At 42.2% G+C, this 24,904-nt stretch overlaps 1 protein-coding gene across 2 annotated transcripts in view; it reads left to right on the top strand.

Annotated features, from left to right (window-relative positions):
- Vps45 (vacuolar protein sorting 45 homolog) overlaps positions 1-24,904 on the top strand; it is a 63,973-nt gene that overhangs the window by 5,480 nt on the left and 33,589 nt on the right. Inside the window, exons 4-13 of one of the 2 annotated variants that reach the window (XM_038311846.2) lie at positions 5,024-5,103; positions 6,070-6,138; positions 6,252-6,389; positions 6,945-7,055; positions 10,411-10,545; positions 10,905-11,018; positions 11,707-11,874; positions 20,934-21,092; positions 21,881-21,988; positions 24,036-24,157. In XM_038311846.2, the coding sequence (XP_038167774.1) occupies positions 5,024-5,103; positions 6,070-6,138; positions 6,252-6,389; positions 6,945-7,055; positions 10,411-10,545; positions 10,905-11,018; positions 11,707-11,874; positions 20,934-21,092; positions 21,881-21,988; positions 24,036-24,157 (1,204 nt within the window). The remainder of the gene's footprint in view (positions 1-5,023; positions 5,104-6,069; positions 6,139-6,251; positions 6,390-6,944; positions 7,056-10,410; positions 10,546-10,904; positions 11,019-11,706; positions 11,875-20,933; positions 21,093-21,880; positions 21,989-24,035; positions 24,158-24,904) is intronic. The other variant, XR_005283161.1, reaches the window with a different exon arrangement.

Genomic DNA, 24,904 nt, shown 5'->3' with positions numbered 1-24,904 from the left:
TAAGCTTATCCTCTTGTGTGTCCACATGGGGGCGTGCATAGGAAAACTCTGAACAGGTTCATGCCTACTCAAAGTTTATTTGGAGTTTTCTTCCATTTGGCTATGGAAGTTACAGTTGGTCTCCTCTAGGTGTCAGCATTGCTCTTTGTAGACTTAGTAAAGTCTAGCGCTGGTTCCAAAACCAGCTACAAACTTAGCACCTAGAAAGTAGGGCGCTTAGGCAAGGCCTGTAAGACCAGCACTCAGGAGCAGAGGCAGGCAGATCATGACCACCCTGGTTTAGGCCAGCCAAAACTACATAGACAGACCTTGTTTAAAAAAAATAAAATAAAAGGAAGAAGAAAGGAAGGGAGGGAGAGAGAGAGAAAAGAAAGGAAGGAAGGAAGAAAGAAAAGAAAGGTTTTAAAGATTTATATTTTAGTACATCTTAGACTCTAGAATATACAAATTTCTTTTTACCATATATCACTATTTAATTATGCCAAAAATTATCTGGGTAGTAGTGATGCACCTTTAATCCCAACACTCAGGAGGCGGAGGCAGAGGCAGGCAGATCTCTGAGTTCAAGGAAGCCTAGTCTACAGAGTGAGTTCCAGGATAGCCACGGACGGCTACACAAAGAGACCCTGTCTCAAATAATAATGCCAAAAATTAACTTTAGATGATATTTTAGATTTTAAAAAAGAGCTGTCTCATGCTTTATTTCACTTGATCCTTTACACCATCCAACAGGTAAAAATATTTTTAGTAGTTTCTCATCCTACGTTTTGTTTATTTTTTAAATTAAACTATGTAAAAATAAATGCAGATTCACATGTCTGATGGTTTGTTCCCCTCCAAAACAAACAAACTCATGTTGAAATTCAATCCTGCTATGAAATATTGAGGTGGGACTGTAAGAGGTAATTAATCGGTTCGTATGATTGATGGATTAATGTCCTAAGAGAGCTGTTACCCTATGACGCCATGCACTTCTCTTCACTGCCAGGAAGAAGGGTCCTCACTACATGCGGCCTCTAAAGCTTGAACTAGAACTCGGAGCCAAGATGACAGTGATATTGTGCCATTGGCACGGAAAACAAACTAAAGCAATACATAGTTATAAACCCACAGAAATCCGGAATGCTCTTACCCAGTCTCCCCTAGTGCAGCATTCAGCATGACAGTACCACAGTGTCATAACCAGGATATTAACTGGGACACAGGCAGCAGAGCCTCTGATCCATCACCATGAGGGTCCCTTATTGTCCTTTTGTTGACCATGTCTACTTGTTCCCCAGCAGCTGCTGTTCTCTTTGTTCCATTACATTTGTTATTCTAAGAGTCTTCTGTAAGCGGAACAGCACACCACTTTGGGGGCTGGCTCTTTTCCTTGAGCATAATTCTCAGGTGGTTGTAGATATGAGTTAATTTCTCTTTACTGCTGAATAGGGTTCCACTATCTGTTCATTAACTACTCACCACCAAAGGGCATCTGGGCTGTTCCCATGTGTCTGCTTGGGATTGCGGCTGTTATAAACCTGTTGGTTTCCAGGCCAGCATAGCCTTCATGTATTTAGTGTGAATGACAGCCAGTAGCACAAGTGCTGGGCCACAAGACAGTGGTGTGGTTGATATTTTCTAGAGTGACCGTACCATTTCACATCTGCACTAGCATGAAAGGGTAGCTCAGCATCTCTGCATCCTTGCTGTCATTTGGTGGTGCTGATGCCCACCTTAGCCAGCTGTGATAGGTGTCTGCCCCTACCCAGAAACATGTTGGTGGTGCTGGTGCCCACTTTAGCCAGTATGATTGGTGGTGTAGGTCCTTCTGTATTTGTGTTGCTTTCATTGGTTAAATAAAGGGACTGCCTTGGCCTTTTGATAGGGCAGAAACTTAGGTAGGCGGGAAAGACAGAACTGGATGCTGGGAAGAGCAGAGTCAGGCAGACGCCATGGTTCTCCTGCCCGAGACAGATGCTGGTTAGACTCGTGCCCGTAAGCCACAGTCAAGTGGCGATACACATTAATGGAAATGGGTTAAACTAATATGTGAGAGTTAGCCAATAAGAGGCTAGAGATTATGGGCCAGGTAGTGTTTAAATGAATACAGTTTCTGTGCGGTTATTTCAGGGATTAAGCTAGCCAGGCGGCGGAACACAGCGTCCTCCCTACTACAGGTAGGTGTCTGCCTCCATCCAGCAGCGTGGTCCTGGAAGCCTCAGAGTGGTGAGGGGACGAAGAAAGGATGCACACAAAGACCTATGTAGAGAAAAGATGGGTCATTGGGCCACGTGCACGCTGATGAAGCAGTACCAATTATGCAGCAACCCAGAACCTCAGTGAGTTTATTATGGACAGGGAGGAGTGACAGCCCTGTGTTTAGTTTCCTAGGAGGTCTCTGTAGAGAGAACAGCCTCAGGCTGTAAACATCTGGAGGAGCAAGCTGCAGATGCTAGTCTTTGGTACACACTGACAACATGCTTTTGTCAGTGTGTTTTATCTTTTTTAAAGGCAAGGTGTTTCTTTGTATGACAACTCTGACTGTCCTGGAACTCACTCTGTAGACCAGGCTGGCCTCAAGCTCACAGAGATTGCCCTGTCTCTGACTCCTGAGTGCTAAGATTAAAGGCATGTGCCACCACTGCCCAGCGAACACTGCCGACATTCTAACTCCTACCAGAGGAAGATTTTGCTATCCTCTGAGCCACAAGGCAAGGCTTTGCTAATTTCCCATGGGTCTGAGGCATTGCTTCTTGATGTGGCCATGCCCATGTATAGTTATTTTAGTTAAGTCAAATCACAAGATACAGCCTCAGTTCTCGATATGTATATATAATTTATATGTTGCCCCTGTCTTCTATATTTAAGTCAATACATAATAGAAGCATTCATTTTCTGAGTTTCTTTGCTAAAAAATGGAATGGGGTCATGTACCCTCACTTCCTCCACACCGTGTCCCTGCATAGCAAAGGATAGTAAGTCTAGTACTTATGAAGATTGATTTGGGCTATAAATCTATAAAGCAGAAGAAAAATTACATTAATACTAAATTGTATAAAGTATAAACTTGAAATTAGGATATGGCAATCAATTTTGGAATTTTATTTGGTTAAAGTAAACTAAAATAAATTAGTATTTAGTAATTTTATTCAATACAGGCTTTTAGCACAATTTAAGTTAACACTAAACTGGCCTTCTGTTCATCTCATTTTTAATAATTTTACATTTATAAGTCTTATTTAACAGACCCCTTTTATTTAAAAAATATTTCAAAGACTTTATGGAAAATGTCAAATGCATTCAAGTAAAATAGATAAATCTCAGTGTCCCAGCCACACCCAGCCTTGTCTGAACTATGCTCCCATCTTCTGCCCACCAATAGTTTTTAACAAATCTATGCTGTCATATATGTTTTATCCATTAATATTTCAGTATGAATCTTTAATAGAGACAGATTCATCTAGTAAAAATGAAAAGTAACTCCTATTTCATGAACTCAAATAAGTGTTCAGATTTCAAATTCTCTCTTTTCTCTCTTTCCCTCTCTTTTTTCTCTGTTTGAGTCAGGATCAAAATAAGATCCATGTATTAAACGTTACTGGTCAGTGTGTTGAGTCTCCTGATTTTCTCTAGGTCCTCTTCTTCCATGTAACTTTTTTACTGAAAAAGCAGGTATGTTTCCTACAGGCTGGAGCTTCCTGATTTCATCACTGTTGGGTAGTTCTACGTACTCCTTCAAGTTAAAGTTCATGTTATACAAGTTATCCATGTGTATCTATGAGTGGATAAACAACTTGATATGGATTAAGTTTTGGCAAGAATACTAAAAGGTGGTGCTGTATGATTTCTCTGGTCATTTCTCCTAGTGATATTGTTAGTGAGATCAATGTTTATAGGCTATTTGATAGGAATTGAAAGGGAAGTATTTTTTCATTAGTTATAAACTGATTGGCCCATTAGCTCAGGCTTCTTATTAACTCTTATAACTTAGATTAGCCCATTATCCTTATCTTGTGTTAGCCATGTGGCTCAGTACCTTATTCAGCGGGGCAGTCACATCTTGCTTCTTCTGTGGCTGGAGCAGGACTGCAGAGGAATGGGCTTCCTAAAAGGGAAGTATTCTGTCATTCACATTTCATGGGGTTTTTAGATGGAATGTTTCTATAAAAAAATTCCCTCATCTGTTATTTGATACAGCTTACATGTAAAGTAGGATAAAGGTTTACTCCTTCCCTGTATTTGCCACTGAAGGTAACAATCTGAGCTGCAGCATCCTCTGATACCATCAATGATGATCTTTTTAAAAATCTGTTTGACTTTATTTTATGTGCATTGGTGCAAAGGTGTCAGATCCCTGGAACTGGAGTTACAGACAGTTGTGAACTGCCATGTGGGTGCTGGGAATTGAACCTGGGTCCTCTGAATGTAGTGATATTTCATTTGTATTCTAATAAATAAAGCTTGCCTGAAGATCAGAGAGTAAAACAGCCACACTGGTAAGCCTTACAGATAAGGCAGTGGTGGCACACACCTTTAATCCCAATAGCCACACTAGGTTGCCAAAGAATGTGGGAGTAGTGATGTATACCTTTAATCCCAGCACTAGGGAGGAATATAAGATGGGAGAAGACAGCACTCAGTCTCGGTCTCATTCTGAGATTCCTGGAGGCAGAATCACCATTTCAAACTGGGGTAGAGGTAAGAGTCAATGGCTGGCTGTTTTGCCTTTCTGACCTTCAGGTTGAACCCCAATATCTGTCTCTGGGTTTTTTATTAATCATGCCACATCTGGAAGAGCAGCTAGTGCTCTTAATCACTGATCCATCTCACCAGCCCTGATGGTCTTTTTTGAAGTATCCATTTTTGGGTTTAAACATTGTTGTGCTCCTCATTCCAGCCTGAAGGTGTGTGACTTCGACATGTGCCCCAGTGTGTGCTGAACTTCACTGATTTGTTGGGCTTTACCTGGGGCCTGTCTAAGTCTGATTGCAGCAAAACTTCACTGATGCCATTTGGGTCAACTGCAGCGTGTCTGTTTCAGATTTCAGTAACGTGATCAGCAAGAGTGACGTGAAGTCGTTAGCTGAAGCCGATGAGCAGGAAGTCGTGGCTGAAGTTCAGGTAAAGGTGTGGGTCCTGGATCCTCCCCTGTATTGTCCCTGTTAAACTATTTCAGTCTAAAAATAAGGAAGTGCTGTCTGATCAGACAAAATAAATGTGCACATACTAGATAGACTAATATTTACAAAACTTGAAGGAGGTATTAAATTGCCTAGAAATAGAATGAATGGAATCAGTGGGAAGGAGCAGAGTGGGCTGATGGATTGGGGGGACATTTTCACAGTTGGGGAACAGAGTCAAGTATGTTCTTTGTTAGTTTATCATAATTTATGAACCTTACTTTAGAAACCTTCATCAGTAAGATTATGCCTGATTGGGAGAGAATAAAATCAAAGGCTGTGAGTGAGATTTCTTAACATTCTCTTTGAGAGGCTCATACTTTGGGAGCTAATAAAAGACTTTGTCACTAGGCTAAAACTTGGAAACTCCTAAGCACTTACTTTGTATGCTACATAATATATAACATTAGCATGTATAATGTTATTTTTCCTTCTTTAATAATTTTGTGTTATAGAATACATCTGTCATAAATATTTAAATATATTTATCACCTACATGAAAAGTACTATCTTCACAGGCAACAAACTAGTTTTGAATTTTTCAAAAAGATATTCTAAGTGATAGAACATATAAAAAGAATAACCTATTTTAAATCATATCCTCCCACATAAGAATACACTGGGCATATAATGTGGTGTATTCTATAGCAATATTTTATTTTATTTACTAATGGAAAATTTACATTGTTGTGTATACTTTAACTTTTTAAAAGATTTATCATTGCTGGTATTTATAGTTAGTTCAATTCCCCCATACCTTCTGCTACTCAATTATTATTTGAACATCTTGTACCTCTTCACCCTGTATGTTCCCATTTGATTACAAAACTTGATACAGCTGGAGTCCATAGCACTGGGTACAGCTGGAGTCCATGGATTAACTGATTTTAATGCTTTTTATTTGCAGGAATTTTATGGTGATTACATTGCTGTGAATCCACACTTGTTTTCCCTCAATATTTTGGGTTGCTGTCAGGTATGAAAGGCAAGGATTTTCAAAATAAGTTAATCAAGTGGAAATTAATTCATCAAGTAACTGGAGTTAGAGAAAATTAAGGTATTTTCTTTTAATATGTTTTTAACAAAAAGGGCCGAAATTGGGATCCAGCTCAGCTGTCGAGAACAACTCAAGGACTGACCGCTCTCCTTTTGTCTCTGAAGAAGTGCCCCATGATCCGCTATCAGCTTTCATCAGAGGCTGCAAAAAGACTTGGAGAATGTGTTAAGGTGTTGTACTCCTATTCTTGTTCTAAAACCTCAAGGCTCGTCATCTGCCTAGAAATATCTGAAATGCTAGATGTGGTGGTGCAGTCCTTGGCTGGCAGATCTCTGTGAGTTCAAGGTCAGCCTGGTCTACATGTTAAGTTCCATACCAGGCAAGACCCTATCTCAAAAAGGAAAAAAAAAAAAAAAAAGAATGAAAGACAACGAGAGAAAGAAAGTGAACAAAGAATACCTTCTTTGATAGTTTTATTGGCAAAGAAGAATGGCTATAGAATTCAAAACAATAAGAAAGGAACAAATTAGCACTAAGACCCTTAGATTTAACCTAAGAAACATTTGCAGCTGTCTAACTTCAGGGACCCAGTTAAACCACTTTAAAGTAGGCTTTCAAGTAATGTGTTTTTACTAGTGTGCTACAAAACGTTATGAAACCTTTGAGTCCTTTTATGGGAGGCCCATGAGGGTGAAAAATCTTCTGTTTTTTTATTCATTTCCTATTTTGTCATCTCTACTTAGAGCTACCCGGTTAACCAAGATATATTTCTCTTTTTTCTTCAGCAAGTGATAAGTAAAGAATATGAGCTCTTTGAATTCCGGCGGACAGAGGTTCCTCCGCTGCTTCTCATTCTAGATCGCTGTGACGATGCCATCACCCCGCTGCTCAACCAGGTGCAGAGCTCAGTGAAATACGGCAGCAGCCTCCGTTCTGTTCCCCTTGTCTCCAGCTGCTCTTGATTTCTGCCTTGTTTCTGGTGTTTTGGTGTCCTGCTTTTCCGTGGCCATTGTCCGTGCTGGTCTTTCCTCTCTCTGTCCCCCGCCGCTGCCTCACTCTCGTCCAGGCAACTTCTGAACCCCGGACTCTGCTCCCCAGTGTCTCCTTTTCCAACCTTACGGCCCCTGTGCAGGTGTGATCCCATCACTGTTACTGCAAGTAACAGTGAAACAAGCATTATACAGGTCCTTCTTTTTCTTTCTCTTCGATCTATATCCTTCAAAACCAAGGCTGTTAAATGGCAGCTCTCAACTTAAATTACAGCTCCTGACCTGAAAATCCTTGCTGTTTCTCATTGTCCTTTTGGGCTAAAATCACGCTCCTGATTTTGACACCCAAGCACTGTCAGGATGTATATCAAACTTCACTGAAAGCCTCCAGCTCTCTGCCACAGAGGCGTGACATGATTTCTTGCCATTGTGCTTTTAAAGTGACTCTATCTAAGCTCTGGGACATTGGGATACCTTCTCTTCCCTGCTTCCCCTGTAGAACACTTCTCCCTTGAAACTTTTCAGAAGCCAGAGCACAGCTTCTCAAAGACTGCTTCAGCCAGGCAGTTTGCTTTCTCCCTCGCGCTGTGCAGAATTGTCTCTGGTCTCATGCTGCACTTGCTGAATTGCACCTTTGGTTGTTTTGACACTGTCTTAGACAGTACACTCCTAAGGCAGCCTGTGTCCACTCAGGTTTATTCTTTGCAAATTAAGTGGTAGTTAGGTCTGTGAGTGGAGATTTGGGATGCAGAGAGAGAGAAGTCATCCCCCTCTCAGTTTCTTCTCAGCACAGAGTAACGTCAACACTAGGGTAGTCCACAGTGAAGGGAGCGCCTCTGTTATGTGAGGTAACATCTGGCCACGAAAGGAAGGGAAGGGGAAGAGGAGGGGGCAGAAGAATGACTCAGTAGCTAAGAGCACATACTGCTCTTTCAGAAGACTTGAGTTTTGTTCTCAGCCCACACACTGGGCAGCTCACAGCCACATTTAACTCCTGCTCCAGAGGAATCCAGTGCCCTACCTGGTCTTTAAAACAGGCATTGTACTCATGCCCAAACCCACACTCAAACTTACGTAATTAATAAATTAAAAGTAAATCTTTTTTTAAAAAAGTAGAAAAGTAATTATCTATAAGTCTATATCCTAAAGAAAAACAAATTTCACCGAGAACCTGTTCTGTGGCATGTAGTAAACTAAGCATTATATGTAAGGGTTAGAAGACAGTCTCCTGTCCTCACGCCTGTGTCTCAAGAAGAGAGGAGGAAAGAGACTTTACATGTAGAGTGAGCTCTGTGGTAGAGCCACCACCACGACGTCCACTTTGCTCTGTCACTGTAAATGCCCAAAGGGAACTGGCTTTCTCTTCTCAGGAGCCTCTCGGCACAGCTGCACAGTGCGGTGCCCGTGTTTTCACAGCTCCGGGCCTGATTCTTCCCGCTCAGTGTGCTGCTCTGGAGGTTAAAAAAACCCTCCTTTGCTTTCTTTCTCTTTTCTTTTCTTCTCTGTGTGTGGGTGCTTTGCCCATGTTTGTGTCTGTGCACCACCTGTCTGTCTCTTGCCCATGGAGGCAAGAGAGGACATAGGCTCCCCTATAACTGGAGTTAACAGACAGTTGTGAGTTGCCATATGAGTGCTGGGAAATTAACCCAGGTCTTCTGGAAGAGTGACCAGTGCTCTTAACCACTGAGCCGTCTTACAAGCTCTTTTAGGCCATAAAACACCTTCTTTTGGGGTAGAGAAATAGCTCAGCGTTAAGAGCACAGGTTGCTAGGGAGGGGAGCAGAGAAAAATACAAAGCTCAATAAAAGTAATAATAAAGAAACCAAAGAGCACAGGTTGCTCTTCCAGAGAATCCAAGTTCATTTCCCAACACCCATTTGGGCAGCTCACAACTGCCTGTAATTCTAGACCCATAGGATCTGATACCCATTTTTGGCTTCCAAGGGCATCCATACATATACACACACAATTAAAAAAAAATTAAAGTACTTTATTACATCTTAAATGTTTTCTTTTAAAAAAATATGTATGGGTGCTTTGTGTGAGTGTATGTCTGTGCAATACAAGTGTGCCCGGTGCCCATGGAGGCCAGAAAAGGTTGTTGAATCCCTCGCGCTGGAGTGACAGACAATTGTGAGCTGCCACGTGGGTACTAGTGATTGAACCTGTGTCCTTGGAAGAACAGCCAGTGTTCTTAACCACTGAGCCATCTCTCCAACCTCCTTAAATTACTTCTTAATATGGGCTGGAGAGATGGCTCAGTGGTTAAGAGCACTGACTGCTCTTCCAGAGGTCCTGAGTTCAATTCCCAGCAACCACATGGTGGCTCACAGCCATCTATAATGAGACCTGGCGCCCCCTTCTGGCTTGCGGGCACACATGGAAGGAATGCTGTACACATAATAAATAAATAAATATTTTTTTTAAAAATTACTTCTTAATAAACTTAGTTATAAATGTACACATAAACATCTCTAGCATTTGGGGATTTTAGATAGTGAATTGTTGAAAGATACTTAACTATTAAAATTCCACTCTCCATAAATGGTGAGAAGGCAGATTTGTGGCATTTTTTTGTTTTGTTTTGTTTTTTTTTTTTTAGATTTTTTTTTTAGATTTTTTTTTTTTTTTGATTTGTGGCATTTTACCTTTCTGGTTTTTAACCAAATAGATATATGTTTTTAAAGGCTAGAACTCAATCCTTCACAATTTATACTTAGTTAAAAACATAAGATAAAATGGATTCTGAGACAAGTGTCTGATTATGCCAATGTTTTGATTAACTCGCAAGGTTTTTTTCTGGTAATATTAGTGTTCCCGGGATAAATATAGAACCACTCAGATCTGCAAGAACATACTTCTCAGGCAGCAGAAAACCACAGAAGCGTGCAGGAAGTGGTACAGCTTTTAACTGCAGTACCAATATAGCCCTATCTGTAAAGCCAAAAATATACTCTTAATTCACAAGCAAAAAGCTAATGATAGCTATAATTGTTTTCTTTCTATCAAGAATAGTAATCTTGTTGCATTTTCTCTAAAGTGTAAAAGTAAAAGCATTTTGACTTTTTTAGAGTGTTTAAGCAATTAAATGACAATCTTAATACTTACTAGAGAACAAGGTATTAATAAAAATATGAACTAAATAGAGAAACTTGGTGTGAAACAGTCAAATTATTAAAAATGTCACCACTCTTTGTTTTCCTAAACATTTGGTATTTTCATGTTTTGTCATTTGCCAATTCCTTTTGACATACTTCTGTAGTGGACATACCAGGCCATGGTCCACGAACTCCTGGGCATAAACAACAACCGGATTGATCTTTCCAGAGTGCCAGGAATCAGCAAAGACTTAAGAGAGGTGGTCCTGTCTGCTGAAAATGACGAATTCTATGCGAATGTAAGTGAATTTAATCTCTCAGTTGTTTTTACGTAAAGTGTCAGTACTGGCACATGAGGGTTTGTGGGAAAGGGTGACAGACTTCTTGCAGTTAGGCTGAATCTCAGGATGGCAAGACTGGGGTGCTGGCCTTGGCAGTATTTTTTCAACTGCTTACATAGTTACTGACTTTCCTCCCTTCTGGGAGCTCTTTGTGAGAATAATAATAGTATTCATCACTAGTGTCCTGGCTAATAGCCAGACTTGGTAACTAAAATGGAATTTGTCCTTCAGGTCTGTGTTCAGAATTCTTTTCACTTCTTTTATGACATCTGAAAACTGGCTAGTTTTGAACTTTCTTCTGACTTCCTTTTTCACAGAACATGTACCTGAACTTTGCAGAGATCGGTAGCAATATAAAGAATCTCATGGAAGACTTCCAGAAGAAGAAACCAAAAGAACAGCAAAAGCTAGAATCCATAGCAGATATGAAGGTAAGTCACTCACACAGATGACTTACACGTGAGTCTTTAGAACTATTTATGTCGGCAACCTTTTTGGAATATTCTAATATCTACTTTGATTCTTGTTTGCTTGTGAGTTTTGTAGGATGGATTGTGGTATTTGAGACTGTCTAGTCATTGCTACGTAGCTCAGGCTAGCCTCAAGCTTGGGAGGTCCTGCCTTCACCTCCCAAGTGTTGGAATTCCAGATGAGGGCTATCATGCCCAGCTTGTTGTTAGTGTTGTTCTATTCTGTTGGTGAAGTGCACTTATTCCTGTCGACCACACTGTGGCCACGTGGACCTGCCTGGAGCTCGTGGCAGTACTCACGTCTTACCTCCAAGCGCTGGAATTACGGGCACTGCTCATCACATCCAGCAAGTCATTTTGTTTAGTGTGAGACATTTTCTACAAATTTCTCTTTAATAATAGCATGATGACACATCCATCATAATCATGCATTTCTTTCCGTTCTTCATTATCTGGCCTCTATAAGGACCCTAAGGATATGTACCAGCTTTTCTCTCCTTAAGAATAATAAATGCCATATGGTTGAGAATCATGGGTACCTCACCCTGGGCAGGAAAGGAACCCCAGCTTTTTACAATCTTTTCTTTACAAATGCCTATTCTTGTTTGTAATGTAATAGCATCTCCCATTAATGTTTCTCACATGACAGGCCTTTGTTGAGAATTATCCACAGTTCAAGAAGATGTCTGGGACTGTATCAAAACATGTGACAGTGGTCGGAGAACTGTCTCGGTTGGTCAGCGAGCGGAACCTGCTGGAGGTTTCTGAGGTTGAACAAGAACTGGCCTGTCAGAATGACCACTCTAGTGCTCTCCAGGTCAGTCTAACTGGGTGAACACCTACTGTGTGTGAGCGGTGTGCCGGGCAGAAAAGCTGCAAAGGCGAGTAACCCTTCTTCGCCAACCGCCAACATGGAACTTGGCTTACCACAGAGTTATGAACACATTTAAGGTGGTATAAGCCAGGTGAGGTAGCCACCAGCTATAATTCCAGCACTTGGGAGCTGAGGCAGGAGGATCACAAGTTTAAGGCCTGAACATGCAACTTAGTAAGACCCTGCCTCAAAACAAATTTTAAAAAAAGATGAAGATATAGCCTTTTGTTCAATTCACAGTACCATTGAAAAGGAATTAGTTACTAAAGATTGCTTTTCATTTCACAACCATGATAACATGCTACTTATAAATGCTATGATACATGCTACATACAAACGCTATGATGACATGCTGCATACAAACGCTATGATGAGTGAGGATGTAGAAGAATAAAGGTAAATAAGACACCATCCTTCTCCTCGGTGCCTCACACTATAAGAAGAAAGAAAGCAGCTTTAAAGAATTGTGAGCTACTGAGATGGCTCAGAAAGTAAAGCGCTTAACGCTCAAGCGTGAGGGTCTGTTCAGGTCACCAGTGTGGTGGTGTACGCCTGTAATCCCTGCTCCAGGAGACAGAGACATAGGCAGATGGGGGGGGGGTGGTGATGACCAGCCAGTCTAACCAGTTGGTATAGCCAGATTGGAGGGGGGGTGATGACCAGCCAGTCTAACCAGTTGGTATAGCCAGATTGGGGGGGGGGGGGGGGGGATGACCAGCCAGTCTAACCAGTTGGTGGGTGGCCTTGGGTCCAGTGAAAGACCTGTGGAGAACAGTCAAGGAAAGGCACCCAGCCTCAGCCTCAGGCTTCTACACACAGGTGCATCTGTGTGCACATACACCAGAACACATGTACATACTCCACTAACCAGTACATACATACACATAAAAGTGATAAAGAACTGTAATCTCATGTAGTAAGTATGTAACCAAGGCCTTCACAAGAACACATGTAAATACAGAGGAGGAACATGTTTCCCTCAGTGGTGATCTTTCAGGTTCTTGTTGAGGAAGATGTGGAAACTAGTCCTGGACAGAGAGGTAAAGGGGAGAGCACACCGAGCAGAGGAAAAAGAGCAGCACTCTGAGCGGGAAGAAACAGGCATGGAGCTGTGAAAACACGGGCACCGCACTGTGCAGCTCGTGGGTACAAGCTGCAGAATGGTCTTTAGGTAAACTCGAAAGATAGTTTGAGAGCAAGGGCTCAATGGTAGAGGGCTTGCCTGACGTGCTCAAGGGCCTAGGTTCAGTCCCTTAGAACACACACATGCACATACGCATGCACGCACACAAGAAAGAGAGACAGACACAAAGACAGAAGAGAAGGATCCATTTGTGGTATCCAAAGGAGGTTGTACTTCAATTTGTGTGTGTGTGTGTGTCTGTGTGTATTGTTTTGGTTTTGTTTTGTTTTTTGTTTGTTTGTTTTCAAGACAGGGTTTCTCTGTAGTTTTGGAGCCTGTCCTGGAACTTACTCTGTAGACCAGGCTGGTCTCGAACTCAGAAATATGCCTGTCTCTGCTTCCCAAGTGCTGGGATTAAAGGCGTGCACCACCACCGCCTGTCTGAGCTTCAATTTTAAAATGATGGGAGTCACCAGAGGATTTTAAAAGAAAAATTATACAATCAGATACTAACCTTAAGAAATATGTAGTCTGATCGAGTAGACAAAACTAAAACATATGTTTGACGATATTGCTTCAGTCAGAACTGTGATTCTGGCCATAAAGAGGTTACTAGGAACTTCTCCTAGAGAAGAGGTGCTGAGACGGACTGTGAGGAATGAGTGGACTGGGGAGGAGGACTTCCGTCAGGATGACAACAAAGCAGTGCTGCATTGGCAGGCAGCAAGTAATGAACAGTTTGGCCTATTAGGTGCGGAAGAGAAATAGGAGGAAAACTGAGTTAGTAAGCAGGAACCAACTTTAGAAGTATGTAAGAGTCTGCTTGCTGAGATAGGCGGAGAGCTGATGTGGGCCTTAAATGAAAGTCAGCAGGACAAAAGCAGGGCTGTAGAAAACTGAGTCTACTCAGGATGCATGAGAGGTGAAAAGAGGCAGTAATAAGTTATAAGGGGCAAGCCCAGCAAGAGTCACGGAGAAGAGAGGAAGCGGTCAGTGATAGATTCAAATAAAGCAGGTGGTAACTCCAGGTTCCCAAGAAATTCTGAAATAATTATGTCAGAATGACAGGGGACAAAATGATTCATCTGTATTTGATTCCATTGGAAAAAGATAATTTAGCAATAAGTCCTTTGAGAGGTTGTAATTTCTGAGCCACTTCCAACAATCACATCTCCTCAGTAATAGAGCCCCATGTTCTAAAACTTGCCTTCTCCTCCTGTACTGAATTAAATAAAACCAGCCAGGTGTATTGGAGGTAGCACAGGCTTTGGGGCCATACTACTGAGCTTTTGCTGATAGGATATTGACCAAATATCTTTGGGAAAATGACTTTTCCCCCCTATTTCCCTAGGAATAGCAACTTCAGGTTTCTATGTTGCAATGAGGATTCAGTGTGATACATAGGCTTTATGACATTGGTGTCCTTAACCCAAACAGTTTTACACACAATAGAATTGAATGGTAGCGGTACATATGGGTGCTCCAGCACACCAGTCTTTACTGGCATCCATAGGTCTTGCTTTTAAGTTTTAAGTGTTTATCAAGAGTTTCTGAAGACACTTTAAAAATCGTAAAGATGCTGTGTCCTTGTAGTTGTGTGACTCGCTTCTTCATTGCTCTTTGTAGACCTTCACGAGGAGCCCGGCTCCTGAGACTGACATTATATCTCAGTTCTCAGGCGTATGTAAGTGCAGGTTGAAGGAGGCTGTAGTAAGCCTGAGTCTGCAGCAGTTTCATGTACGCCTTTTCCTAGGCTGTGTGTGCATCTCTGTTACATTTGAGACAGGATCTCACTGTATAACCATGACTGACCTGAAAGTCACTCTGTAGGCCAAGCTGACCTGGAACTCACAGAGATCTACTTGGTCCTGCCTCCCACATGCTGGGTGTATCTTTTTTTCTGATTCAAGTGGTACCATACACCTCAGAGACCTGCATATTGTCATATTGTTTTCTCACTTAACCGTGTATCTCAGAGACTGTTTCAGATGAAAACCTTCAGTCTTATGTATTTTGATTTATTTTCTCAAAGATAGGTTTATCCTTTGACAAGTTTGTATATGTGTATAAATGTATTTTGACAAGTTCGTATATGTGTATAAATGTATTCTGGATTCTTCCTTACCCTCTCATCCTCCTCCTACCTTCACTGAACCCCTTCTTCCAGCAAGTCATCTGCTACTTTCATGTCTTTCGTGTGTGTGTGAGCTGCTGGATTTAATTAGTGTTCTTTCATAAGCATGGCTGGCGAGTTCTTTATTAGGGCTTAGGCAGCTTATCAATGGCTACACAACTGAATAAAATGGCTCCCTACCCCCAGCCCCATAAAACCTCATGAGGCCCCCTCTATCCATGATGGTATGCTGAAGGGCTGGCTCCATCTTGTGTAGGTCTTGTGAAGGTAAGCGTGGCTGCTGGGAGCGTGAGTAAAAGGCAGTGTTTCATGGCACTCCTCCTGTCTCCCATTCCTCCCATTCTCTCTCGAATTTTTTCACTCGTGTGTGTGTGTGTGTGTATGTGTGTGTGTGTGTGTTTGTGTCTGTGATGATGTGTTTGTGAGTGCATGAGCCACTGCATGCGTGTGGAAGTCAGAGGACAACTTGAGGGACTTGGTTCTTTCCTACTTTTTTGTGGTTCCTTGGGATCAAACTTAGCTCACTGGGCTTATACAGCAAGTGCCTACCTGCTAAATCATCTTGCCACCCCTTCACCCCCGCCTTTGCACCTCTTCCCACCCCTTCTTCCACAGTGCCCTCTGGAGGAGGTGATAGAGATGTCTTCTGTAGACGTGAGCACTCAGCAAAGGCTTTGCTCTTAGTACTCTGGCCAGTTATGAGTCTGCATAAACCACCTTGGGGCTCACTCTAAGTCACTGTATGGTATCTTTTACAGAGGTGTAAAATAAAATATTTAACTTAGCCAACTTACTTTAAATAGCCTCACCGATATAGTTTATAGCTCTTTTGTTACCCTATTAAAAGTATTCCTGGGGATTTCAATGAACTTAGTTTTCTGGCCCTTTCTAAATAATAAAAAAAAACTTTATCCCTAACTAAATTTAAATTTCCTCATGTTTTGATGCCTAGTGTTTTTTTTTAATATTTATTTATTTATTATGTAGACAATATTCTGTCTGTGTGTATGCCTGCAGGCCAGAAGAGGGCACCAGACCCCATTACAGATGGTTGTGAGCCACCATGTGGTTGCTGGGAATTGAACTCAGGACCTTTGGAAGAGCAGGCCATGCTCTTAACCTCTGAGCCATTTCTCCAGCCTGATGCCTAGTGTTTTTATCCACATTTCTCTACCATAGGGAAATTAGCTAGAAAGAGTTATTGCAATCCTTTGCATGAAGCTTTCATTTTGTACTTTTTAAAAGGAAAAGATAATATATACTTTAAAAAATATGAACTCTAGCCCATTGCTCATGGTATAATCCCAGCACTCAGAAGCATGAAGTAGAAGAATTGCTATGAGTTTGAGGCCAGCCTGAGCCTTGTCTCAAAAATAAGTAAACAGGAAAGATTCTATTTATGATCTTATCACTGTTTGGAACTTATATTCTTAAGGTTTCTTGTGGGGTGTTAGAGTTGTACAGGGCCAGGCCTTTAATCCAACACTTGGGAGGCAGGGGCAGGCAGATCTCAGTGAGTTCAAGACCAGTTTGGTCTACAGAGCAAGTTCCAGGACAGCCAGAACTGTTACAAAGAAAAACCCTGTCTTAGCAAAAGAGAGAGAGAGAGAGAGAGAGAGAGAGAGAGAGAGAGAGAGAGAGAGAGAGAGAGAGAGAAAAGAAAGAGTTGTACAGGCAGCAGTAGTTGGGCTCTCCCGACCGCAGAGGATTTCTTTGCAAAATGATTTAAATAGTCCATAAAGGGAACTTTTGTTTGATAGTGAATAGATGCCAGGGCCCAACCCCAAATGACTTGACTTTAGATAGCAACATCGTGAAGTAATGAATTGAGGTTTTTAATAGAAATGGGGTTTGCTTTATTAAATAGAAAGTGTATGATGGAAAGAAAAAATGCTCATACATCCCATGTAAAAATTAATCTATAAACTTCTGCCACTTCTAACCACTTACTTAAAAACTAACAGAAGTTTGATCTAGAAGAACGTCATTAGAAATGAAATGTGGTGTGTGACCACTGAAGCACGTGTGTGTAGCACGCACGTGTCCACAGAAGGGAGTACATCCCACCGTTTCCCAGGAGTCTCTCTGACCTTGAACTGCTAGGGAGAGTCGCTTGACTACAGCGGCTTGCTGAGACTTCTGCTGTCCCTTCTCGCTGTCCTCACCTGCTGCTTAGTTGTTATTCTCACGGTGGGGGTGGGGGATCCTAAAGAGGGAACTAAAACTGGATTAAAGGGAGATTCCCATTAGCCACTGAGTTCATCTGTAATTTGCACAATAATTTAGGTGTTTTTATGTCATAAAAACGTGCTGCAATGCTGCTTAAGAGCAAGCAGAGAAGTAGGGTGATAATCAACCTTCAACAACAGAAGATTCTCTAGATATCAGAAAAGAGCTGTTTCACTTGAGGTTTTGAAGGGCCTGTTAGCTCCTTTTTGAAACTTGACCACAAAAGACAGTGTGTTTGCTTTGCTTTACCTGTCTCTGGATTATGGAAGACCAGAGCACAGTTTTTGTTTTCTTTCATTTTGTTTTTCACCAGCTCATCCTTATTTAATTACTGGGGGCGGGAGGGGCGCGATCAGAGAACAATTTGTGAGAGTTGGTTGTCTTCCACCTTGTGGAGGGTAATCTAAGGGATCAGACTCAGATAGTCAGACCTGGAGGCACACATCTTTATTCACCAAGCCATCTCCCTGCTACAATCCTAACTTTTGTTTTTTCAGTCTCATTAGGTAGACCAGGCTGACCTTAAAATTGCGTAGATCTTCCTGCCTCTGCCTCCCTAATCCTGACTTCTTAAGTAGACAGTAATTTGCTGGTTTGTTCATCATTCAGCCATTGTTTTATGGTAGTGCCCTTTTTTCTCTTCATAGTGGCAAGACTTACGAGAATCTTAGAAAAGAATAATGAAACATCCATCATAAAAGTCAGTTATGTTTCCAACAAAGAAATACACCACGTACAGCACCCTGTCTTCTCTTCTTCTTTGGTTAGTATCCTGAAATCCTCATATTACTTCTGCCCCGTTAGTCAAGTGAACATGCCAGGTAGTCTCAAGGGCAGTAATTCAAAAAGGTCCAAGGATAACATGGGATCAAGCAAACAAAAATACCCTACCTTTCCAAGGACTGCATAGCTGAAAGAGAAGCAAGAACTTAGCTTGTACCTATACATTTCTTTCCGTAAGGAGGGTCTGACAGCAGAGTCCAGCCAGGAAGTCTACTGCCAGTGTGAAGTCTTAAGGAAGATAGTGACAAGATTCAGGACACAGGAGAGGTGAGTAGAAGGACGTGGACAGGAGGTCACAAAGCCATCACTGCAGAGTCTGTTTCCACACTAGTGTCCATGTGGCACTTCAGATCTGCTTAAAGGACAATGACGGCATCGCCGGAAATTGGGTGGATTAGCCCTGAAAGAAGGATGGCGTCAAGGGAGGGAGCTCAGACACGGAAGAGGAGCCACAGCAGCACCCCAGTGAGAGTTCACACTGCTTTAAATTTGCCAGGCTGGTTGAGAAGCCGGGGAGGGCTTATATATATGTACATATCTGATCAATTTTGCCCTAAAATGTCTTTACATTATGATAGGAAATACTGGGACGTTTGAACATATATCCTCAGTGGGCTGTATTCTGTGGGAAAGTTACCACAAAAGAAGAGAATAAGGAAATTCTTATGAATATTTAAGTGATGTTTTCTCCCTTTTAGATCCCCTAAAGTTATGATAGACATTATCCCAGGGAAGCAGCAGGGGTCCCTCTCAGAACTCTCTAGTTGAGAGTATTCCCTGTGTATTTCTGGTGTCTGTGCCTGGGTCTAGAAGAATTCTTGCATATTGGACATGGCTGCTGAGAGGTAGTGAAGAGAGCATATTCTCAGGGCTCAAGCTTTCTTCAGAATATAATAAGGTTTTAAAAGCACGCTAAGCTATGGTGACTATTGTGACCCCAGAATCAGTGCCTCTTAGGGGTTGCTACTCTGTCATGTCTTCCTCTGATTTTCATGTCTCTACTAACCATGGCTCTGAGCCCAGCCTCATGCTCACTGCAGCCCTATTGCTGCCTCTTTTATGAAGGCTTCCCTGACTCCTCAGCAACAAGAGCACTTCCCCATCTTCTGCCCCTCCCCCTCCCCCTTACAGTGATTTTCCAACTGTTGGTTTTGCTGATGGTGGTGAAATGCTTTTATAGCACTACACATTGCTCCCAAGAAGCTCACATTCTACAGAACCGTGTACTAGATAGAGATAAAAGTTATGGGGGAAGGACTATAAGCTCATCATTTAAAGTCTAAAAAGTTGAAAACTGTCTAACTTTGTAATTGGAGCACTAATAATAACAGCCCTAGCCAGATGTGGTATCTCACCTGGAATCCCGGCACTTGAAGGCATACACATGAGAAACCCCACACGTCCATATAGCAAGTGCCAGGTCAACCTGGATGACAGAGTGAGACCCTGTCACAAAAAGCCAAAATACTAAATAAAGTAATACCGCCGCAGTTAGCTCATCTAACTGCAAATGCACATGGAGCAAAAACCCAGCCCATCTCCATGGCCTTATTCTTGGGGTTAATGTTTTCTTTAGGCTCTAAAGTCCTAAAACTGTTTGCTTTTTGTAGAGATTAATTTTGTCAAAAGTAAAGATACCACCTCAGGCTGTCTTCCTCAGTCATTTGGGATTTTATTTTGTTTTGTTTTTATTTGATTGCAATGAAATATCTTTGCATCCTTGTTTGCCTTTGCCCTTTCCCCGGATCCTTAACATGGTGGGAAGTGTGGCAGCTCCTAAAGTCAGAAAGCCCTTGTCTAGGATTTCTGTCTCTTCTTTTATTGACATATTGGCCCTGTGTCCTCTTTTATAATAAGGAAGCCTGTCCACAATGAAAAGTTGACATATGAGCCAATATATCTTCTACATTAACCAATTCATGTCCACATTTTTCAGTATCACGAAGCTAAAGCACTTTGAAGCAACATTCTTTATGGCAGAGTGGCTTATGTGTGTTTCATCCCTCGGTGAGTTTATGAGCTCAGTGAGGACAGAAATTGGCTCAAACACATCAGTGTTTCCCCAGCAGTGCCTGGCATGGTGCCTTCTGGGGGCCTAAAATGTAGTTTTGGCTTAAATTAAATTATGTGCTTTTACTGTATAATAAATATAAATATGTGTCATGTAGGAAGGCCCTTAATGTGAGGATGAAAAAGTCCAAACATGACTGTTCTGTCCCTTTGCTTTCAGCTCCTGCCTCTTAGATTGTATGCTTTCCACTTAGTGGTTACACGCTATGACACAAACGTTTCTCTTAACTATCTTGAGGCATGTTGTTAAAGATTAAGCCAAGCCCTGTGTAAGTCTACCAACTTGTGACTATTTGTATACAGTGATGAGCAGCACAGAAAGAAAGCCGCCTTTGACCGGACTGGTCATTTCTGCTGTGCACTCTATCAGCTGCAGTGGACGTGGTCTGTGCTCCTTGCCTCACCAAGGAGATGAGTCAGCTATCATGAAAAGCAAGAGCAACAGTTGCTGAATTCATTTTTCCTAAAGCTATTACAGTAGGAATTATTCCTATTTAGCTCTTCCGTTGAATAAGAAGCAGTTGCTGTTCTATAGTTAAAATGGGATGGCCTGCATGCATGTCATCTGAGATGTGTCTCTACCGCCCAGTAAGCTTCAGATCCAGGGCATTACACAAGAGATCACTCAAGTGAAAGGGTTAACCTCGTTCTGTCTGTCTTCAGAATGTGAAGAGACTCCTGCAGAACCCTAAAGTCACAGAATTCGATGCAGCTCGCCTGGTGATGCTTTACGCTCTGCACTATGAGCGCCACAGCAGCAACAGCCTTCCAGGACTCATAGTGGACCTCAGGAGCAAAGGCGTTTCTGAGAAATATCGAAAGGTGACCTGATATGTGTGCCTGTGTGTGTTTTATTTTAATTGAGAAAGGGGAAACCTTACACTTACGGCCCTCCTATCAGCCTCCCAGTTGCTAGAATTACTGGCATGTACTGTGTTGCTAAAATTCCTTCCCTGAGGAGATTTGGTTCAAGTGATGTCTACTTCTCCTAAGGGTCCAACAACAAGCCAAGACAGTTTTACCAAAGTTTACTCTCAGAAACTAATTGGTTTATTGGGCTTCCTTACAGAGAATAGGTGAGGGGGTGCTCCTCCCCAAAGGCCATACCTGGAAAACCTACCTAGCAAGGATGAGGGCTCCCCATAGCTGTAGAGATGGTGTCTTCTTCTCTAGTTTCCTGTTCCCCGTGCACTGTGGCCCCTCCCAGATGCCATACTCTATTAAGGCAGCTCTGCCTCCCTCTGGGAGGGGCCACCGTGCACACAACAGGTGGTGAGTAGCAGCCGCTCACTCAGGCAAGGGCACAGTCAACATGCCCCACTGAAAGAGGCACAACTGAGCTCCCTAACAGCAGCTGCTTGGCTGGGAGAACAGACACTCACAACATAGCACAATACCTGTCACCAAATTTATATGAAGCCCAAACCTCAGGAACCAAGTCTGTTATAGGTAAACCATACTGTTTATTTACAAGGCGTATGGTTCTGTCCTCTCATGTCTTCATTGTTATTTAATTCATTTTTAATTATTAAAGTTATTAAGTTATTTTTAATAAAATGAGCTTCTTGATACCTAAGCAATAAAAGATTGTTTCCTTTTTTCTTGTATAGCTCGTGTCAGCAGTTGTTGAATACGGTGGCAAACGGGTTAGAGGAAGTGACCTCTTCAGCCCCAAAGATGCTGTGGCTATTACCAAACAGTTTCTCAAAGGACTGAAGGTAGAGCTTTCTTTTCTGTGCTTTCCTAAGTGTGAAACAATTAAATATCCCGAGGCTGAATATGAACTGATGAGATCTTGACAGTATATTCCTGATTGTAGTGCTGTGTCCACCCAGCAAAATCTAAGCGATCTCTTGAAACGTTGCCTTCTGCGCTGCACTGGGCCTGCACTGGGCCAGAGAACTGAGTGGGAAATAACTGGACGCGTTTCCAAGAAGTGTAAACAGTTAGTCATGGCTCTTTGTGCTGCATTTGTAATTTAAAATTTCTCTCTCTCTCTCTCTCTCTCTCTCTCTCTCTCTCTCTCTCTCTCTCTCTCTCTGTGTGTGTGTGTGTGTGTGTGTGTGTGTGTGTGTGTGTCTGTGTGTGTGAAGAGGAAAGTCAGCCTTTGGTAATATTCCTTAGAAGCCAGCCACCTTGTTTTTTGACATTGAGGCCTGGGGCTTTCAGGCTCCAGTAGGCTGGCTGGCCAATGAGCTCCAGGAAGCCCCCCCCCCCCCCCCCCCCCAGTGCTGGGGTAACAAGTGATCGTGTCTTAGTTTCTTTCCCTGGTGCTGCAGGAAAATATTTTGACAAAGTAACTTAAAGGAGAAAGGGTTTGTTTAGTTCACAGGTAAGTCTATCATTGCCAGATAAGTCAAAACTGCTGTAGTTCCAGGACGTCAGTCACGTCTTGCCCACAGTCGAACAACAGCGCATTGCCGGCTCACTCTCTCCACTTACTAGCTGAAATCCTGCCCACAACTAAGATGGTCTTCCCACATAAATGAACATAGTCAAGGCAGCTCCCCACAGGCATGCCCAGAGGCCTGTCTACCAGGTTATTTAGAGTCTGTCAGGTTGACAGTGCTGTCATGGGCTCCACTAGGCCCAGCGTTTTTACTTGGTAGAAGGATCTAATGCAGGTCCTCATGTTCGTGCGGCAAGTATCTTATCACCTGAGCTGCCTCTCCCCTAACCTGCTCTTCACAGTGCTCAGAATTCGTTGTCACCTGCAGTTCCTCTTGTGTTTCCTGCTTTTCTACCAACTGCTGCTCGCTGACTCCTCCACACGGCCCTTTGTGTTTGCTTTGCCTGTTATTTAACATTTTCACAAAAGAATGAGATTCAGACAGATAAAAGAATCAGATTTTTTAATAACTTAAAAGTAACTGAAACCTTATTGAAAATAACTAGCTTTAAATGTAGTAGTACTTTTGGCCAGGCAGTGGTGGTGCACGCCTTTATTAAACTCAGGAGGCAGAGGCAGGGGGAGTTCAAGGCCAGCCTGGTCTACAGAGTGAGTTCCAGGGTAGCTAGTGCTGTTATATAGAGAACCCCCGTCTTGAAAAACAGCAACAACAAATTAGTACTTTTGTAAGACTGGAGCATTTTTTTCTAATTAAAATAATTTTTAAATATTCTTAAATTTTGGACTGGGGAGATGGTTCATTTTGTTAAGTGTCTGCTGTTCAAACCTGAGTTTAGATCCCCAGCAAACACAGAAAAAAGCAAATATAGTGGTGTGTATTTGCACCCCCTAATGCCGAAGTATGTGCAGAGAAGAGGGAAGGGAGTCCCCGGAGTGCTCTGGTCAGCCAGTCTAGCCAAATCTGTGAGCTCCAGGTTCAATAAGAGACCCCATCTCAAAAAATATGCTGGAGAACCATTGAGGAAGACAACAGTGTTGACCTCTGACATCCATGCACACATGCATGCACCTTTACCCACCTGCACATATACACACAAACATCCTATTTGATTCTGTTTGATTCCTGTCCAATTCATATTTGATTCTGTCCCTTAAAGTTTCTTCTGAGAGCCGGGCAGTGGTGGCGCATGCCTTTAATCCCAGCATTCGGGAGGCAGAGGCAGGCGATCTCTGTGAGTTCAAGGCCAGCCTGGTCTACAAGAGCTAGTTCCAGGACAGGCTCTAAAAAAGCTACAGAGAAACCCTGTCTCAAAAAAAAAAGTTTCTATTGAATATATATCCCTTTTCTGATGTATCATTAAATGTTATATTGCTAGCTTCCCCAAAATAACATAAGAACCATTTCCATATTTTAGGGAGTGGAAAATGTGTATACACAGCATCAGCCTTTCCTGCATGAGACCCTGGACCATCTCATCAAAGGAAAGCTTAAGGAAAACCTCTACCCTTATTTAGGCCCCAGCACACTCAGAGACAGGTAAGGTGACAAAGACTAGAAATAAAAACTGGGATCATAGAAAGCCAGAGAAACTAGCTGTGCCCAAGACATCCAGCTCTTGGCCTTGAAGAGGTGAACTGCCACGTAGGGAGGGGTGAGTGGGTGCTGCAGTCCTGTAATTATAAAATACCTGAATTCTGCCCACTGCCAGTGAACCTGGGAGAGGACTTTAAGCTTAAGATGACAGCTGGTTTCAGCTGGGCAAAGCCCTGAGCAGAACTCGGATCTAATCTGTGCACGGACTTTAACCCACAGACCATAAATCTATAAACTTTGTGCCTTTTAAAAAGGTGTCCCAAGCTTAGGTCAGTTTGACTTATCAAAGTTCAAGCTTGGTCTGACATGGAAGGCCTCTGTAAGAGGCTGAGGCAGTAGTATTGCAAATTCAACCTGCTGAGGTTTCACAGTGAGCTTAAGACCACCCTGCTTAGATAATGTAGACTCTTTCAAATTTTAAACATGTGGGAGAAAAGCGTCGCTTTAAGTGAGAAGAGAGAGATGAGAACATAACTCAGTGGTAGTATGCTTGTCTACCATGCATGGGGATCTGGATTTATTCCCAGTACTCAGAACTTAAAATACTTAAAAGATTTTAATGTCCATAGTTACTCTTAATAAAGTATTTCTGTGTTTACTGTTCAGAACACACATTACAAACATTCCAGAAGCATCTTTTTGATGTTATAACAACCTATGTAAGAGTTTGGTTTTCACCAGTTTTTGAGA

The sequence above is a fragment of the Arvicola amphibius genome, chromosome 14 (assembly GCF_903992535.2).
Source record: "Arvicola amphibius chromosome 14, mArvAmp1.2, whole genome shotgun sequence".
Lineage (NCBI taxonomy): Eukaryota > Metazoa > Chordata > Mammalia > Rodentia > Cricetidae > Arvicola > Arvicola amphibius.
The sequence above is the reverse complement of the archived record's forward strand: the minus strand, read 5'-3'. Positions and strand labels throughout refer to the sequence as shown.